The sequence below is a fragment of the Balaenoptera musculus genome, chromosome 9 (genome assembly GCF_009873245.2).
Source record: "Balaenoptera musculus isolate JJ_BM4_2016_0621 chromosome 9, mBalMus1.pri.v3, whole genome shotgun sequence".
NCBI lineage: Eukaryota > Metazoa > Chordata > Mammalia > Artiodactyla > Balaenopteridae > Balaenoptera > Balaenoptera musculus.
In genome coordinates, this window is record NC_045793.1 from 47,886,077 (window position 1) to 47,905,571 (window position 19,495).

The 19,495-nt window shown below is 43.0% G+C and overlaps 1 protein-coding gene across 1 annotated transcript in view; it reads right to left on the reverse strand.

Moving 5' to 3' along the window:
* CHN2 (chimerin 2) overlaps window positions 1-19,495 on the reverse strand; it is a 326,376-nt gene that overhangs the window by 31,245 nt on the left and 275,636 nt on the right. The window contains exon 7 of the mRNA XM_036863191.1: window positions 2,712-2,789. Coding sequence (XP_036719086.1) covers window positions 2,712-2,789 — 78 coding nt within the window. The remainder of the gene's footprint in view (window positions 1-2,711; window positions 2,790-19,495) is intronic.

Here is a 19,495-nt window from a genome sequence, read left to right on the forward strand (position 1 = left end):
ATATATGTATGTATGTACGTGTGTATGTATGTATTCTTTTTCAGATCCTTTTCATTATAGGTTATCTGTTCATTGCTTGTGATGAAGCTCCTGGGGAGAGTGACGAGGAGAGAGCTTTTTACCCGGGGAATAGTCCTGACTGGGGCAGAAAATCCTGTTCTGAAGTGAGGCATCAAGATCTGCTGGCAGATTTGACTCTCTGGTAGGAGGCTTCTAGGCGAGAGTGCAGACAGGGCCTCGCAAGGCTTATTTGTTGATAAGCATGAAAATGTGATTACTTGTTCTTTTTAAACACTTTCTCTTTGCCAGACACATAATACCCTCCAATAATAACCCAAATTACAAATCAAGAAAGTTTCAGAACAAAGCCTACTAGAAGTTAATATAAATAAAAACTTACTGCAAATTTAAGATATAAAACAGATTCCAAGCAGATGGCAGGGGCCTTTGATAAGAGCTTTCTTTCTTCTGTTAGGTCAGTGGCATGTTACTAAAACCCCACTGCTCTATTTATAGCAGGGACCTGCTTTTAGAATGTTCTTCTAAAGACCATGCAGAGTTCCCACTTAAAGTTGGTTGGCGGGTGAGGAGAGGGCTGAATGAGGCGGGGATGGGGAAAGGAGTGACAGAAAGAGCCATCCCTCCTCCTGCCTCAGCCACTCATTCTTAAGGACAGTGGCACGAGCAGTACCATTGAAAGCCACAATCAACTGACACAGCGACTCAAGGGTCTGTTATGTCTCAAAGATGTCTATTTAAAACACGGAAGAGAAACGCTCCTGTCTGGCTTGTGTATTCCCCTCTAACAACCTGTCTGTTCTCTGCCTTTTCTTCTTTTAATAGCAGTAAGTTAGAAGAGATATTGTTAATAGATATAGCTAATAGATACTGACTTTTAAAGCAAACATTTAAAAAGCTGTTGGTGTTTTTCAGTGATAAATAATTAATATAGTTCATGTTAGCAACAGAACTATTTAAGAAAATAAGATTCAACTAATTTTTTGTTTTAAATGTCTTTATGTCCCATGCAGAGATCTAAGATTTAAAAAGACTGAAATTAGTTTTGCAACTATCAATCAACTAAATACACTTGGGTATTTTTCACACAAACTCAGACAGAGTATCTACAGAGAGAAGCTAGCCCATGTAAACACATAACTGCGTAGGGCAAAATTCCAATTGTATCTTAAAGCCAAAAGAATCAGAATTTTCAAGAGGAAGGAAAAAAAATTTGCAAGTCCAAGATCCATCCTCCCATTCATAGTAGTGCATCTATAGGATGCAAAAAATCAGGGATTTCTGCCAGAAGTCAGAAAAATACTTTCATAAGGAAAAAAAAAAAAAAAAATTAGGGTAAAGATAGAAAAGAGGAAAGAGAAAAAACATAAATTAGACCCGTCTCTACTCAGTGATGCCCCAAATTAGACCTGTCACTATTCAGTGATGAGAGAAATAGCAAAAGCCTTGGCATGGATGAGGACCTATCTAATGCAATTCTTCACCCTCATGCTAAATATGGAGAGCTGAATAAATTCCATGCCTCAGGTCAATTATAGCATGCAAATGCCTGAGCTGCTTGCTTTCTAAAAACAGAAGCAGGGCAAACAGACCAAACTAACACAAATGTATATTTAATAGACACACATCTGTCCGTAGGAAGGATAGGAAAGCAACAGAATAAACTAGGTCTCCCTGGTCACTTCTGACAAAGGGTTATCTAGTTCCAGTTGTTACTCGGGCTACTGGACCTAAGGGAAACGAGTTTTTAAAAGAGAATACAATTTACATTTAGCTGCCCCTGTCTCTTCTTTTCTTCCTGGATCCCTCATCTCCACTCTCTCCAACTTCCACATCGTCAGCCCATTTGCTGGGGTAAAACTTCTAACGCTGTCCTGTCTCTCCTGCACTCAATGGCGTCTCAAGCCAGGCCATTTGGCATCAGAACCTCCTCCCAGCGCTTCTTGGAAAACACATCAGGGCAAAGGAAACACGCGTAATTTTCTGATGGCAGGCCGTTTCTACAACTGCTAGTCTGAAATGAAGATAGCGGTATTTCCAGTTTATAAATTCACATGGGAAAATCCACTTAAACCGCCACCAGCTCTCCGTATCTTTTTGTTTGGTCTGGTGAGCAGGACCAAGGCTGTGACCCGAAGGAGCTTGGTGGGGCTGCCAGGGTGCCCCCTGCACCCAGAGCACAGACAAAAGCTACTGGATGGTATCTCCTGTCGTCATTTGCTTTCACAGCTGTCTACACATAAACCAAAAGAGTTAGCGTCCCAGAAAACAAAAGACAAAACACAAAATGTGAAACGGGCAACTGTTTTCACTTGCTCAGAGATAACAATATTCTTTACTGCTACTCCGAGTGGAAAAGTACTGCTTGATATTCACCAGATGAGCCCTAAATGCCAAAGACTGGGCATGCTCTGTTTTTCTTTCATTGGACGTGGGAATGTGAAGAGGAAATGGGCCCAGTTCTCCAGAACTAAGTTAACATACATACATATAGGTGTTTCTAAGCATCAGCATCAAGCAAACTGCTTTCTGAAATCTCCCGTCTGATTTGATTCAAAGCAAGTAACTAAATGTGGAAAGCAGAGGAGTTTGCTGTCTCGTTACTTTACCGTCAAAGACCAGATGGAAAGCATAAACTGGAGCTCTCCACCTGCCCTTTTATCACAGAAGAAAGAAAGCAGAGGCTCCCTTACCTTAAAGTTGTGTGTCTTCTCATAGTTGAAGTGGTTGTCGTTGTGTGAGAGGGCGGCCCTTCGGACCAGGGAGGAGATCTGTGGACAGGCAAAGAGTTTGAGAGGGGGCCAAAGAAAGCTGCCTTTGACTCCCACCTTCACCCCCAAGGCCACGGCCAGCAGCTCCTGGCGTTTCCTGCCTTGCTTAGGCTTCCGAACCACAGCACACTTTTTGTCATTTTCCAGCCACAGCTCCTCGGAGAACATAGTGCCCGGACCCCAGATCTTTCTAGTTTCCTCTGCGGAGCCTTGGGAAGCTCAGCGCTGTCAGGTTTTTTGAACCGCGGCTAATGTTAGGCAGCAGATTAGAGGCAGCTGCGTCCTGTCTGCAGAGGCCTCGGGCATGTGACCTGGAAGGGCTGGTTTGAGTGATGGAGGGGGCTCTGCATCTGAATAAGGACGGGCCTGTTTTGTTTTGTGCTATTTCTTAAGGCCGACGTGTGCCTGGAACAATAGCACACATTCATGAACACGGCACCCCCCAGAAGCTGTATCCAGTTAGCCACTGAGGAACCAATGCAGGAGGCAGGGGCAGGCAGCTTTATTCCTCCTGCCACAGCTCATTGCCAAGGAGAGACCTCAAACGCTCGCTAGCATATTTCACACACACGCGCACACACACACACACACACACACACACACACACACACACACACACAACCCCCAACCAGCTCTGATGTTCAAAGCCTGAGGCTGTATCCAATTATTCTGGGGCTCTGAACCCCATCCTGGGCTGAATTCCAGCAGATTAAACCTTTAAACCCTAATGTTTAATCTTATAGGGGATAAAGCCTGCGTCTCTTTTTTTTAAAAAAAAAATCTGCCCCAGCATTGGAAAGCTTAATTTTTATTCTTATGCACGCATTAAATTAGAACAGTCTGACCACTGAATGAGGCATAAGAGAATGGTATAGCATTTCAGCTCTGGTTTCTGCAGTCAAAGTTTCAAAATAAGAGGCAGGATGTCTTGCTCCCATCCTGCCTCTTATTTTGGATATCCCCATCTTCCCCCGACCCAGTCACAAACAGCTCCCTCCATACAAAGACAAGACAAGATTCCTTAACTAAAACCAAAACATCATAGTTTTTTTCTTTAAAAAAAATTTTTCCGTGTTAATTCTGTTAGTATCCAAGCTAATGCCCTCCTTGCTCTTAAAAGCATCATCTGTTTGATGGTCTCCCTTGGGACCCTGGTTTTCTGGTCCCAGGTCTCTGCATTAATAGAAGTGAGGAAATCATTATGTCTTAGGAGGACTCCTAATCTGTTGGCAAAGTTTAATGCAGCTAATTCCAGACAGTATGATCAATGCTTTTGGAACTAGAAAACAAGAACGTAGATGGTTGGACCGTGATGTAGATGGGACTGTCCATGAGTCTCACCCCATCCTCTATGTGGCCCCATGTTCCAGCCCCTCCAAGCAGCCTTGGGGAGAGTAATAAAAGATCAATCTTTTCCTCGTGTAGTTCTTTATTCCTGGCAATTACTGTCATTCCAACTTGGTTCAGAAGTCCATCCTCTCATTTCATCCTCTTTTTACTTTCAATAATAATAACAGCCAACTTTTACATTGGGCTTTTGAGCACATTAACTTATGTTATGCCAGACGAGATTTAGAATGTGTTAAGTGCACTTACTCATTTAATCTTCTCATGTGTATGTAAAACAAGACTTTTATTCCCATTTTGTGGATGAAGAGATTATGACATCAAGAGGTATCTCAGGGACATGCAGTTGGTTTAAGCAGCAGAGCCAGGACTACAGCCCAAAACATCTGCATCCAGCACCCGCGCTTCTGAACCCCATGTCCAAGCGCCTAGGTAAGCAGTGCAGGGCTGCCTCCTTTACTTTGTCTTGCCAAATTCTTTATCTGAAATATCAGTCAAGTCTGGCCTCTCCTTACTATTCTTGCCTCACAATAACTCAGACCCTTGATATCTCTCCAGTCCACCTTATACACAGCTGCACAACAGCTGCCTTAGTCCAGTCACCACTCCACCTCTGCTCAGAAAATGTCACTGATTCCCCATGGCTTGACTGCGTCCTAGCACTGTGGGTTTTTCATGAGCTCATCTCAATCTATCCATCTTATTTATTTCCCTATACTCCCTGCCACAAATGCTACAAATCCTCTTCTCCGACATAGTCAACTTCCCACCTTGGTAGTTTGCTCTGTCCTTTAGCATTTTCCAGTATCATTTCCACATCTACATATCCACCAATGTTCACATTCGAACTCAGATGCCACCCTCTCCAAAAAGACTTCTCCAAACTCCCCACTGGAGGCAAACACTTTCCTCTGGAATCCCATAGTGTTTTCCCCACATTTTTCTTATTGCACTTAATCACTTTATTAGAGTGATTTATAACAGGTCTTATGGTCTGCCATATTGAGAATTCCGTGTGACATGTTCTATGTCTGGTTCACCTTTGCTTCCTCCTACAAGAGGGTCTAGTAAGATTCCCTGCCATAGTAGCACTAAATAAGCTGTCGAAAGCACTTATACATACAGGAAACCAGAGTTATGGAGGAAGGTGTACAAAGGTGGTGCATGGAGTGGGGTCTCTTGCCCCACGCATCCCCATGCTTTAGCTTCCAAGGGTGTGAACCTCCAGGGGTCTGCCCTCCTCATGGTCTCCACCACACTCCTTAGCCCTCCTTCCCATCACCCAATCCTAAAGGGCATCTGCCACGCACAGGGGTTGACTGAAGGTTTGGCATGCCTTTAACAGTCTTCCAATACTTAGCCTAAAGGCAAAAGGACAGAGAGGAGGAATAAGGGTCCCTTTCCCAAACTTCACTGCTAGCAAATCAAGACAGACCTTTTGATGGTGAGTCATTCTGTGTGAGAAGATATTCTGTGATCCAAACTAGACTAAGTATATGGATATATGGTTTTGGAATCTGATAAAATAACTCTTTAAATGGAAAGTGGGCAAAAGGGGTCTCCTTTACCTTTTGGTGTGTGCGTGGTTGAATACAAGAAGATTTAATATTTTTCTTGTGTCTGTGCCTTTACTTATAACAAGTAATTTTTTTTTCTGACAGTGATTTCTTTTTCAGATATTTGTTCAATAGAATTTACCCAAACACAAGACACATTCAGATATGTGAACAGACACTGTTCACTCACTTAAGATGCGTCTTTATAGGGAACTGTTAAGTGCTAGCATCTGAGCAAGCATTATTGTGAGAAGTGTGGATGACCCCAGATCACCTCTTATTAAAGGAAAAATGATGACAAAAGTCTCTTGGTAAAAACTTCCCTCTTAAACAGCCCTCCACACACAGAGCTCTTCTTATCCAAGCTCCTCCAGGACTGAGGCTGGGTTTCTTTTACATCCTCACAAAGTCTAACACACGTTCTCTATACACAGAGACAGGCTGGCAGTCTTTTTCGAACAAAAATTTCTATCTGACGTATTTTTATTCATATATTCATTAGATGAAGCACATGTCCCTACATGCTCCGTTTAAATCAGGGATTGTCCACCTTGGAACTGCTGACTTTTGGGGCTGGATAATTCTTAGCTGTGGAGGAGGTGTCCTGTGCATTGTAAGATAGGAAGCGGCATCGCTGACCTCCACCCACTAGATGCCGGTCGCATCCCCCAATTGTGACATCACAAATCTCTCCAGACACTGCCAAATTTCTCCTGAGGCAAAACTGCCCCCAGTTGAGAATACCGGGGTTAGATTAACAACACAAATATTTACAGCATGCTTCCTCTGTGCCAGGTATTATGCTAAGCAAATGCTTATATTGCTTATATGCTTAAGTGCATATGTTGGCTTATTTAAGATTTATAACCCTCTGAGGTAGGTACTGTTACAGTTACCCCCACTTTGAGAGGAAATGGGAACTGAGGGTTTAAGTGATTTGCCCAAGGTCACACAGCTGGTAAATGGTAGAGCTGAGATTAGAACCTGGGCACAACTAACTAGGTCTATGCTTTCCCCCCCACCCCCCAAGAATAAGTTTATTTTTTGTGTGTGTGATAAAATATGCATAACATAAAATTTACCATTTTAACAATTTAAAAGTCTATAATTCAGCAATTCAGTGGCATTACATACGTTCACAAAATTCTGCAATCATTCCCACTATCTAGTTCCAGAACATTTCCATCACCCAAAATGAAACCTTTTACCCAATTAAGCAGTCACTCACCATTCCCCTCTCCCTCCAGACTCTGGCAATGGCTAATCTGCTTTCTCTGTGGATTTGCCTATTCTGAATATTTCATGTAAATGCAATCATGCAATCTATGGTCTCTTGTGCCTAGTTTCTTTCAGTTAGCTTGTTTTCGAGATTCATCCATGCTGTAGCATCTATCAGTACTTTATTACTTTTTATTGCTGAATAATAATCCATTGTATGGATGTGCCACATTTTGTTTATACATTCCCCAGCTGATGTACATTTGGGTTGTTTTCACCTTTTGGCTATTGTGAATAGTGCTGCTAAGAATATTCTTGAACAAGTTTTTGTTTGAACACCTGTGTCAGTTCTTTTGGGTATAACAGTAAATCTATGCTTTTAACCACCCTCTAAACTACCTCTCATCCAAATAAAGTTCACATTTTAAAATATTCAGGAATTAAATGCCAGAATTACTCTCTTCCCCATTGTTAACCTGTTAACAACTCACAGGGCTGGTGTTCCCTGGTCTGGGTTTTAAAGAGGAGACTTTTTTTCTCCTTGAGTCCTCTGCCAAAGCAGCCATGACTTAAGATACTTCTGGAAGTAGGTGGGGCTATAAATAAATGGTGACATAAGCTCACCACTTCCCTTTTCCTTTTTTATAAATAAGGGTTGGATTCTATTTTCTATGCATGGCATCTCACTCTTCTTTGTCTCTATGATTAGGATCCTGGATCCAAGAAAGAATCAGGTAATGAGAAGGCAGTGGAAGTTTGTCAGATGAAGACAAGGAAGCACGAATGGGTCACTGGGCAGGAAAACATGGGGAAACGAAGCCTGCTGGGGTGCATGTGTACGTATAAAGTGCCCAGGATGGTGCAAGAAAGGAAACCCTTCTCTCTTCTCTGACTTTAGTAACCTAGCATCTTAAATCCATAGGGGACCTCAGAAGCTCATCTAATCAAAGGCCCCTTCTCCCCCTGGCTGCAGGCAGACCCACGTCTTGGCCTCTGGGGACCACAACAGTCTGCCTTTTTAGTACCAATTTCTAGAAAAGGTGATTTACCATTCATCTGCAATTCTTCCATAGACTTCAAGTAAATTCCTGTGGTACATTTTAAGGAGGGCTTTTTGAAAGTGTCATCATCAATCCCAAGACAGTCTCTCCCCACTATTCCAATCCCGGTCCTAGTCATCCTGGGGCCCCTCTCACTTCCATCTCTTGAGCCTGAGGGTAGTATTCTACCCTGTAGATGTAGGCATCTGCCGCCTTGTGGCAGTATATGAAATGAAAATCAATATTACTGATGCTGGTGAGGGTGTCATGAGGACAGCTCGCTAACAGACTGATGGTGTTTTTAAGAAGTGGCCCATTGCTGGGGAAAAAAGTTGGCAATGTATCAAATGCCTCATGTGCATTGATCGAATGATTCTGTTTCTAGGATTCTCTTAAGAAGGTCTTCAGACAAAGAATTAATACATAGATAGATAGATAGATATTCATCATAATAATAACAAGAAATGAGAAAAGGCCTAAACATCCAAGACAGGGGAAAGGTTAAATACATTATGGTATAAACATGTAATGTTTATATGTTAGGTAGACACTAACAAAGATGATTAAAATCACTTTTAGTGATGAAGAGATATGCCCCTGATATAATGTTAGGCGAGAAGCAGGCTCTTGAACCATGATTTCAGGTTTGTAAGTAGATGCATGCAGAAAATATCAGAAGAAAAAACACCAAAATATCTCCAACACACCAAACAATTGGGAGGGGGCAACAGTTCTCTCTAGGTGGAGAAATTTTAATTGACATTTATTTTCTTCTTTATTGTTTCATGTATATTTTGAGCCTCCTACAGTGATTATGTTCTGGTTCTATTATATAAAAATACAGATTTTTAAAAAGTATATTATAAAGACTTTGTTAGCTTTCGTGTGCACAGATGATAGACTAACATCATAGGTAACCTTTGAGCTCACCTAATCCCACCTGCTCTTTTCACAGCTGAAGGGACTGAGGGTCAGAGAAGTTCAATGATTTGCACCTCCCTCCCCTCATCACAGAGCTATTCTACAACTAGATCTAGAACCAGGTCCAGACTCCAGGTTCTCTTGCCTGCAACCTTCGACAGCGAGTGCTTCTCACACTCAGGTGGATCTCAGGACCCCCGGAGGTCTGGTTCAAACACAGACTGCTGGGCCCCAGCTCCAGGGTTTCCGGCTCAGTCAGTGTGAGATCAAGGCTAAGAATCTGCCTGAGAAAAGTTCCCGGGTGACGCTGACGTTGCTGCTCCAGGGACCACACTTTGAGGACCCGTTTTGTGCTTTCCTCTGTACCTGTGGGTCTCAGCCTTACGTGATCATTAGAATCACCTGGGGAACACAAATGACCAAACAAACAAAAGCCAGTTCAAGCTCCACCTAAGACCAATGAAATCCAAATTTCTGGGGATGGGCCTGGGCTTTAAAAAAAAAAAATCCCCCAGGGGATTCAAATGTGCTCCTAACATTGAAAACCACTGCACTAATCTCAAGTGCTTCAATTCAGGGGGATTATCAGAGAAGAGGGAAGTATGAATGGAGTAAATGCTATGGAAAACCATCCCACCATAGGAATCAACACCTTTTCAAACACAGAATGTGAAAATGCTTCTATTCACGCCCACCCCTCCCTCACCTCCCATCATGCCACTTAGAACTCCACAGACACTTAAAGGCAAAAATCCACACCACGGCCTATAGGGGCCTGCGTGGTCCAGCCCCTGCCACCTTCCCAGCCTCACCCTCCACCCTTTCTTCCCGCCACCTTAAGAATATATAACCATGACCTAGCAGTACGATTTTTAAATTATTACCTACGACCCTCCCCAGACTGCTAACTTTATGAGATCAGATACTGTGTGTGCTCAGGTCACAGTTAAAACCCCAGTGTCATACCTCAAACGTGGCACAAAGTAGGTGCTTGCTAAATTTTGCTGAATGAATGTCCATGGCTATAAGATATCTTGAAGTCAAAGTACCACTATAGAGGTTTATTATCATCACTACCTATTCATCTAGTCAATATACTCTTTTGAGTCTCTGATATAAAATCCAGGGGCCATGCCCTTTGGGGTTTTCTTTTGACCAAGCTATCAGATTTTTGGTATCACAAGAAGGGGTAGTGGAAACAGGGGGACTCTGCCCCAGGGTGAGGCCCTAAGGGTCACAACCAAGTTTAGGACTAGAATAATATTAAAAGTACCATTGTATATTTGTGGACTATATTATATGATATGGTATCTCTGTAACCAAGCAGAAGCCTAGGGGCCTTCCCAGGACAGACCCCGCCCCTCCCCCCCACCATGTCCTCTGCCTGCCTCTTGTTTGTAGAAAAGATGTAGTCTCCAAGGCTTCCCCTGAGTCACACAAAAAAAGCCTGGCTCACGAATTAATGATTGAAAGGATGTGAACATGTAGTGACAAAAATAGCAGTTGGGCTAGGAGAACTGGAAACAATTTAAACAGTAAATCAGCCATATGGCAGTCACAGAATCTTTAGTTTCTCCCAGAAGTACACAGATAACAGTATCTGATGTACATTCCTGAGTCACTTTACAGATACTAAAGCCCCTACCAAATGAAAGAAGTTAACTACATGATGACCATGAGCATGTAGCCCCCAGTCCGGCTAGAGGGTGAGGATTGATAATGTGAACCCCTGTGACACTGCCCTGTTACCTCACCACCAATCAATTAGAGAATTGTGCACGAGCTGATCATATACCCTGCAACATCCCTCCCTCACCTTGCCTTTAAAAATGCTTCTCTGAAACCCATTGGGGAGTTTGGGCCTCTCGAGCATTAGCTGCCCTGGACTCCTTGTCTGGTGCCTTACAATAAATGCTGCACTTCCCTTCACCACAATCTGGTGTCAGTAGATTGGCTTTACGGCGTGTGGGTGAGTGGACCCAAGTTTGGTTCGGTAACATCTCTATTCTATGAGGAAGGTACAGCGGGAATCATTATTCTCATTTTTACAGATGAAGAAACCAAGGTCCTAACGGGCGTGTCCTGGGGAATGGAATCAGGTCTCCTGATTTTCTTCCTTTTTTTTTAAAAGTTTTTTTGATGTGGACCATTTTTAGAGTCTTTATTGAATTTGCCACAATATTGATTCTGTTTTATGTTTTAGTTTTTGGTGGCAGGCATGTGGGGATCTTAGCTCCCTGACCAGGGATAGAACCTGCACCCCCTGCATTGGAAGGTGGAGTCTCAACCACTGGACCACCAGGGAAGTCCCTCTCCTGATTTTCTTCCCATGGAAATCCCTGGCCCTCCTGTCGCAGCAGATCAGCAGTGGAAACCGCTCACAGCTGACGCGGGGCTCATTCCTCCTCTCTTTTCCTAGAGGACTTACTACAAACTTTTAAAGTGGGCCCCCCCCCCGAGTTCTTCTACTAGCTGTACCTCCAGTGACTAGCATGAGGCCAACGTTAGCTCTCATGAAAGTTCTGTCTCATGAAAATAAACAAACCCACTTTTTTGCAGTCTATTTTTCTTGCCTTCCATCAAAATGACTTCTTGGGCTTCCCTGGTGGCGCAGTGGTTGAGAATCTGCCTGCCAATGCAGGGGACACGGGTTCGAGCCCTGGTCTGGGAAGATCCCACATGCCGCGGAGCAGCTAGGCCCGTGAGCCACAATTACTGAGCCTGCGCGGCTGGAGCCTGTGCCCCGCAACGGGAGGGGCCGCGATAGTGAGAGGCCCGCGCACCGCGATGAAGAGTGGCCCCCGCTTGCCGCAACTAGAGAAAGCCCTCGCACAGAAACGAAGACCCAACACAGCCAAAAATAAATAAATAAATAAATTTACAAAATCACTTGCTTTAAAAAAAAAAAAGAAAAAGACTTCTAATTTTAAAAGGTTGCTTTTATTTTCTTGCTTAGACCATCAGTGTATTTCCCACACATCTATCTGAGGTTCTCGGGTTGAGTGATGAGTCTGAACTGCATATTATTTCCCCAAAGCTACAAAATGTGAAATCCAGCCCAGATTCAGAGACACCCAGCAATATGCTGCAGTCATTCTTTCAGCCCAGAATGCTGGTAAGAAATCTGTTTTTTCCTTTTGTTTTCACTCTCTCTGGGTCATACTTAAATATTTTTAATTGCTGGATATTGGTATATTAAATGTATGCTTACTACTTATTATTTCAGTATTTAAAATACACACCCGTGTGTGTGTGTGTGTATGTGTGTGTGTGTCTGATTGAGAGAGAGAGATGGAGAGAATGCTTATGAGAGGACAGTGGATAGAGGGGCACGGAGATTTTCACTGTGGTTTTTGCTGTGGCATCCTACATCTGGTCCTCTATTCTTGTTTGCAAGTGAAAAAACTAGAAATACTAAGTGAAAAAGCCCAAATCCCAAATTGCTGAATGATAATCAAAGTGGTAGTTTTCTTTTATCAACACTACTAAGCCCAGCCTGTTTGATCCTATGAACTCTGAACATTTCCCCAATACTGCCGAATCTCTGTTGCTTTGTCTAAGAACTGCCCCATTAGTGTTTGCTATATTCTTTGCTTGTGGTTTTCAGTCCTGAAAGAGGAGAAAGACAACAGAGGGATATGACTCAACTGCAAACTCATTCCCATGACAGCAAAAGAAATGAGAGACCAGGGTGGGACCCTGCCATCTTTCCCACCAACGTGCCAGTTAAAGCTGAATAATACTGGCTTTACTGGAGTCTGTCAAAGCATCAGGTATCAAGGGCTGACCTGGCTGTCTCCTAAAACTCCCAGTGACCTCCAAATCTGCTGTGTCCTGGTCCAAGGAGGAGAGGCCTTTGACTCTGATGGCACAAGATGCCCAGCTGCTGATCTAATTGTTCTCCAGGGACAGAGGGCCACTCTCAGTACGAGAGACACAAAAAGGCTGGAGGATTGGTCCTGCCGCCTCTCTTACAACTCATTTCCCTTCATTCACAGAAGTCAGCGTTCATCCCAAACTGAAGGCCTGTGTGGTCTCCAAAATGGACCAAACCACCTTGTTTGGAAGCACGTAAATAATCTGATGCTTCTTGGGGTGATTGATTGTGAAATGTTGAAATTGCTGTCCTTCCCACTTCATTTCTCCACCTGTTTTATTGAGGCTGATGTCAACAATTTTGGCTAATTGCTCCTGTTTCTCACAGTCTGCTTCGATGTAGACACAAAAGTTACTCCCCGTTACAGAGAAAGACTTTTGGTTGCATTAAGCATTTCACACGTTTCAACATGTAGTTGTTGGTATTTTGTTTCTGTGCACAATTTTTGAATGAGGAAAAAAAGAGGTTTACATCAGAATGTAGTAACCCATGTCCTTACGCAAGAACTTTAAAAATCGTAGTCAAATTTCTCAAATGCTGAGTTTCAGAAAGGACAGTAAGGTTATTTTCAAGAGAATGGAGCATTTGTGGAATCAAATTGCTAAAACTGCCTTATGACACTGTAGGTAACCTTTTCTAAAACTAAGACCCAAACAGGCAATGCAAATTTTAAGGGAGAAGCAGCTATTACAAAGTTCCCAGCTGCTATTTTCCTTCTTGCCTGATGTGACTCTCTTCTCTTATTCAGTATTTATATCCTTTGCTTTCTATTTTCCTTCCTTTGCACCTTCCCATCTCCGGCCAAAGAAGTAGGTACCCCAAACGATTGATTTAGGGGTTTTATTACAAAAGTCAAAGATGCTCAATTTCTGGCTTATGGCCCCCAACAGTATAGTAGAATCCAAATGTATTTCTCTCTTACCCCCTCCCTGCCACTGTCGCTCACTCAACTGAGCCTGAGAAATCTCTGCCAGAGGCTGTAACTTTGCTGAATTACACTTTCTTGCCATACTGCAGTCTGGCAATTTGTAGAGCATAATGTGCCACATAGAGCCTCAAGCTGCTTTTCCACCAGGTTCTTTGGTCAGCAGCTGGATTAGGATGCACCTTTACTAAAAGAGAAAAATCAAATTAACCAGCTGTTTTCTGCATGCAAACTGTCCCACGTTGCAAATGACAAGAGACACCTATTAAATGTTTTTTTCAAAATTTCACACACAAAACACCTCAAATCCCCCACTGTGTTTTTTACAGTGAACAATCACCCAAACAAGACAGTCCTTGAGGCCACTCACAGCTGTGCAGCTGATCCTGCCCAATATAGTTCCTGGCGATATTTACCAACTCAGGAGTTCTGAAATACGGATGCCTGCGCATTCCAATTGTGAACCTAAGATGATTTCTGGCCTCCTGTGTGAGTGGTGACTGGGATTTTCAAATTCTGCAGTTGAACCTCATACTTGTGTGTATATGGCCCTGTAGCCCGTTCCCAGGTGGAATGTCAGAATACGTGTGATGATGCAGGCACTTCTACCAGCCACTGGCCAGCCCTGGGGAGAGACACTGTCATCCTAGTGTGTGCACATGAGTATTGCAGAGGGGCAGTTCAGTCTGAAATGACCACATCCAATTTGACCTCAGCTATGTTTTAATGCAATAAAATTATTCTTTAATATGTTTAAATATAGTTTTTTTACTTCCTTCCTCCCTCCCTTCTTTCCTTCCTTCCCTCCCTCCCTTCCTTCCCTCTTTCAGCAAATATTTACTAAGTATCAATCATATGTCAGGCACTGTTTTAGGTCAACGGGATACAGTAGCGGACAACTGACAAAAATCTCTGCCCTCAGACAAGAAACAAAACTAGTAAATACATTATATAGTATTCTAGAAAGTGATAAATGCTACAAAGAAAAATAAACAAGAATACAGGATAGACATTAGTTATCGAAATTTGTGAACTGGCATTGAAACATTACAACAATGTTTTGTTGCACCAATTTTATAAACTTTTACAGTGCAATACGTGTTATTTTTCAGAGACAAACCAAAGTTTAATTTCTCAAGGTTCATGCTGTTTGCTTTAGCAGCATTTGATGGTGGATCTTTTATATACATTTGTAATAGATGAAAAATAAACCAGGTTGCAAATGCTTTTTCTTTCTTTTTTAAAGCAAAACCTGTACCAAGTTTTCTGGTCCAAATTGTGTAGGATAAGTTAAATTGTGTTCTAATTACCAATATGAGTGTATTTCTGTAAGTATAGTTATGTTGAAATAAAGTTTTAAAAAGCAAAAAAAATACAGGATAGAGAGTGATGGGGAGGGAGGATGCAATTTAAAACAGGATGGCCAGGAGAGGCCTCATTGAGAAGGTGACACCTGGGCCAAGACTGGTAGGAGGTGGTGGGTGAGCCATGTTGATATCTGGAGGGCGAGCATTGCAAGCAGAGGGGACGGCAAATGCAAAGGTCCTGAGACAGGAGCAAGGTTGGCACGTTCAGGAAATAGCAAAGGTCAAGAGTGGCTAGAGCTGCGTGGACGAGGAGGAGAGGTGAGGCTCCCAAGGGCCTGGCGGGAGAGAGGAAGGGCTTCGCTTTTACTCTGAGTGACGTGAGCAGACACTGCAGGGCTCTGAACAGATGTGTGGTATGATCTGAATTACTTTTCAAAAGCATCGCTCTGACTGCTGTGTTGAGGACTGTAGGAGGGCAAGGGTGGAGGCAGGGAGGCCAGCCAGTTAGAGGCTATTATGGAAATCCAGGGGAAGAGAAGACAGTGGCTTGGGCCGGAGTGGGAGCAGCGGAGGTGGTGAGGAGGGGCCAGATTCTGGATATCATTTCAAGGTGGAGCCCAGAGGATCAGCTGACAGGTTGGATGTGGAGTGAGAGAGAAAAAGAGGAAGTGAGCCAGGCTGGGGCCTGTGACCCTTTGCTGCAGTGCTTGTACCTGGACAAATGTCTCCTGGAGCAACAAAATACAAATAAACTATAAGGGACTAAAAATAACTGTGTGCATGCGCAGTTGGGGCAAATTATGAACAAAATACAAGAAAAGACCAAAAAGCCCAACTGCCACTTCTGAAGAGCCTGGAGCAAAGGCAGGGCACTGCGCTGCCCCCTGCACACAGCACCACCAAAGGCATGGGCAGACCACCTAAGCCACCCCTCTGGCCCGACCCCTGGACACACCCCTACCCTCACCCCATATAAGAAACAAGATTGCCCCCCCTCAGCGAGCAAGCAAGCAAACCTGTTGTTTGTTCTGGCTGCCCCCTGCTGCAGCAGGGGCCCCAATAAAGCCTTGCCTGAACTTCTTGTCTGGCTTCTGATCAATTTCTACTGCTTAAGGAAGGCCAAGAACCCTGGTCGGTAACAGAAGGACTCCAGCATAACGGCACAGTTCGGGCCCTGAGCAACTAGAGAGATGACGCTTCCATTACGAGAGATGAAGAAGACCATGGAGAGAGGCAGGAGTGAGGGGGAAGCGCAGAAACTCCGTTTGGAGTGTATGAACTCTGAGTAGGTAGCTGGACATACAACCTGGGTTCCAGGGAGAGGTGGGTGCTAGAGACACACTCTGAGAGTTGCCATGACCAGATGGATTACAGCAAGAGAGTGAGCGCAGACAGAGGACTGCAGAGGCCCAGGACTGAGCCCTGGGCCACCCCAAGCATTACGAGGTCAGGAAATTGAGAAGGAACTAGCCAAAGAGAAAAGGGAGGCAAATTTGATATCCTGGAAGCCGAGGGAAAAGATGACCAACTGTGCCCAGCGCCGCTGACAGGTCAGGTGTGATGGGGACTGAGAAAGGACCATAGGATTTAGCAGCTTTTAGGCAAGTGAGTGATCACGTTGACAAGAGCGGTTTCCAAGGAGCGGCGGGGGAAACCTGATTGCAGATGCTTTAAGAGAGAACAGGAGGAGAGAGTGTTTGGAGCAGAGACTATTGTTAAGCTAGGAATGGAGAAGGTGGGAGCGAGAGGAACAGCAAAAAGGGGTGGGGAGAGGTGGGGTCCAGAGAGAATGTTTTTACTTTTAAGAAGGGAAGGAAGCCACTGTGATTCCCTCTGTCCATCATAAGACCATAGCCCGTGTGGAGAAGAGTCTGACTCCAATTTGGGTTAATGACTGCTGACGCTTTCATGTCAATCAGAAGGCCCGCGTGCCTCCTCCCTTGGTGCCAGCAGGACGTCAAAACCGCACAAGCCTCTGCGGGTGCAGCTCCCTCCTCTAGCCCCCACCCCCTCCCCCCTCCCCGCCCCACCTCCGCCAAGCACCGCACAGCCCTAAGCCAGTCGTCCCTCCCAGCTCTCTCAGGCCATTTCCAGACCTGCTGGGGAATCTGTCCTGCTCTCTCCAGCAAGTCTCATTATGTGAGTAATAAAACTTCACATCCTCTTGACGGGCACGTGGCATCATCAGTATCAACATCAAGGCAAATTTTGGGTGGGGGAGGTCCATCCACCTCTGTGAAGTGGCTACAACGGCCTATTAGAACTGAAAAGCACCTTCATTGTGGCCCGTGACCCTGACCTTCCACCTGCTGCTTACTGCTCTTCCACATTTGTTCAGTGCTCAGAACCCAGGACCCATTCTTTGAACACATGATATTCTTTTGTGAAGCCATGCCTCTGCACACGTGCTCCCTGCCACTTAAGACTTACCAAATATATTAGATTCATATCAGCAACAAAAGAGGAAAAAGCAACCCTAACAATTACTGGACACATATTGCACCAGGCACATTAACCACTGTCTCATTCAATCTGCACGACAGCACTGTGACAAAGATATTATTATCCCCTTTTCATAGATGAGGAAACCGAAGCTAAGAGGGCTCTCACTGCTCAAGCTTACACAGCTAATAAGTAGGATTTAAACACAGGATCAGTTGCTTCTGTAGTTCATACTCCTAAACTTCATGTGATTCTGCTTCCACGTATTTGTCCGCCAGGAGGATGTAATATCCTGAGAAAGGACACTGCACTCATATTTTCTAATCTCTTTGGCATCAAGAACCAAAAAGCACTCAGCAAAGATTTATAAATAAATGAATGCGTCTTGTCTGGCCCAATCTCCCCATTATACAAGGAACGTTAAGGTAAGTTAGCTGCCCAGGTTCTCACAGCAGTTAGTTGTAGAGTCAGGACAAAAAGCCAGGTCCTTGGAGGGCAGGTTCAAGCTCTTTCCACTGTGCAACAATGGATCTGGTCAATATCCATGCTCTCCCAGGATGCACAAGTTAAAACACACACACATACACACACACTAAAAAGCATATCAAATACAGGCAGGAAATTGCTAGACAATGTACACTGTTAAAATCATCTCAGAAAGTAATTTGCCCATCTGTATCAAGAGTTTCAAAATATTAATATCCTTTAATATTCTGTAATTCAAGAATTATAGATTCAAAGAATCTATCTTGAGGAAATGATCCTAAATACACAAAGGCATTCATGGCAGCATTATTTCTAATATTAAAAATGGAATACATTGTGCATGTCCTAACCTTAGGAAATAGCTAAGTAAGTATGACGTTCATGCTGCAATAAAAAATGTTTGTGAAGAGTGCACAGTAACATGGTTGTAATATACTATGTGAAAAAAGAAGGATACAAAATTATAAATGTACTATGCTTACAAATATATTTAAAAAGCCCCATGCATAGGAAATCACTGTAAGGAAATAGCCCAATGTATATATTTTCTGTATCTTTCATAATTTCTTTAATTAATTACCGTTATAATTGGAATGAGAAAAAAAAGGAAAAACTTGCCACAGAGAAACAAAAACCTTTTTTCCCCCAAGTCTGCATCAGTTTTGTTTTGTACTAGGAGGTCTTTACCTTAGAGGGAAAATTAGGTAAGTTTTAAGCATAACTAGAAACCAAATAAATCTAAAATATTAGAGTTTTCTGTGGTCTGGATCTCACAGCTATAAAATATTTAAAGAAACTAAGATGTACAAAACAAGTGGTTAAGTAATGTTATTAGACATGAAAACTCTTAACCTAGCAGGTATTAAGAAAGGATTCACTTTCGGTGGGGCGTAATACCTGCCATTTTATGGCATCTCTTGATATGAATTAAAATCTTTTCAAAATGCAAGACAGAACACTATTTTATGTAAAAACAAGATTTAAACCTCTGAAGAGATTTTGACCTTGAAATTAAAGTTTTCAAATAAAAATACTCTTTCTGTTATATATAATTGTTTGTAAGAGTCAGGAGTTAAAAGAAGAAGGAATAATTATCAGGTTTGCATAACTAGATTTTTTCTCTAAATAAATTTATTCAACCCCCCAAAATTACATCCTAGCATGTATAATATACCTATGAGACTTTAGCTTTTGTAATATTTCAATAATGATTGGGATCGAGGAGAGCTTCTATTTTAAATAATTTAAATGTTTTCTAGTTTAATTATTTTTCACTTCAGTCTTATAATAATAAAAATGAAATAGGGCTCCATTTTTACTTTTTATCAGTAAGGAAGGTTTCCAGCCATCTCCTGAAGAGTTGTGTAAGAAACTAACACAGTAATTGACCATGCGCTATTTTGGTTGAAAATGCTTTGAGCTTATCAAACCCCTTGGTCATAGAAACGGCAAATACAATGATGTCTGTTTGCTAAGAATTCCTTGGTAAGAGTAAAGACTCTGGAGCTAAGTTGTCTGTGCTCAAATTCCTGCTCCAACCCTTCCCAGCTGGGAGACCTCATGCCAAGTTACTTAGCCTCTCTGTGC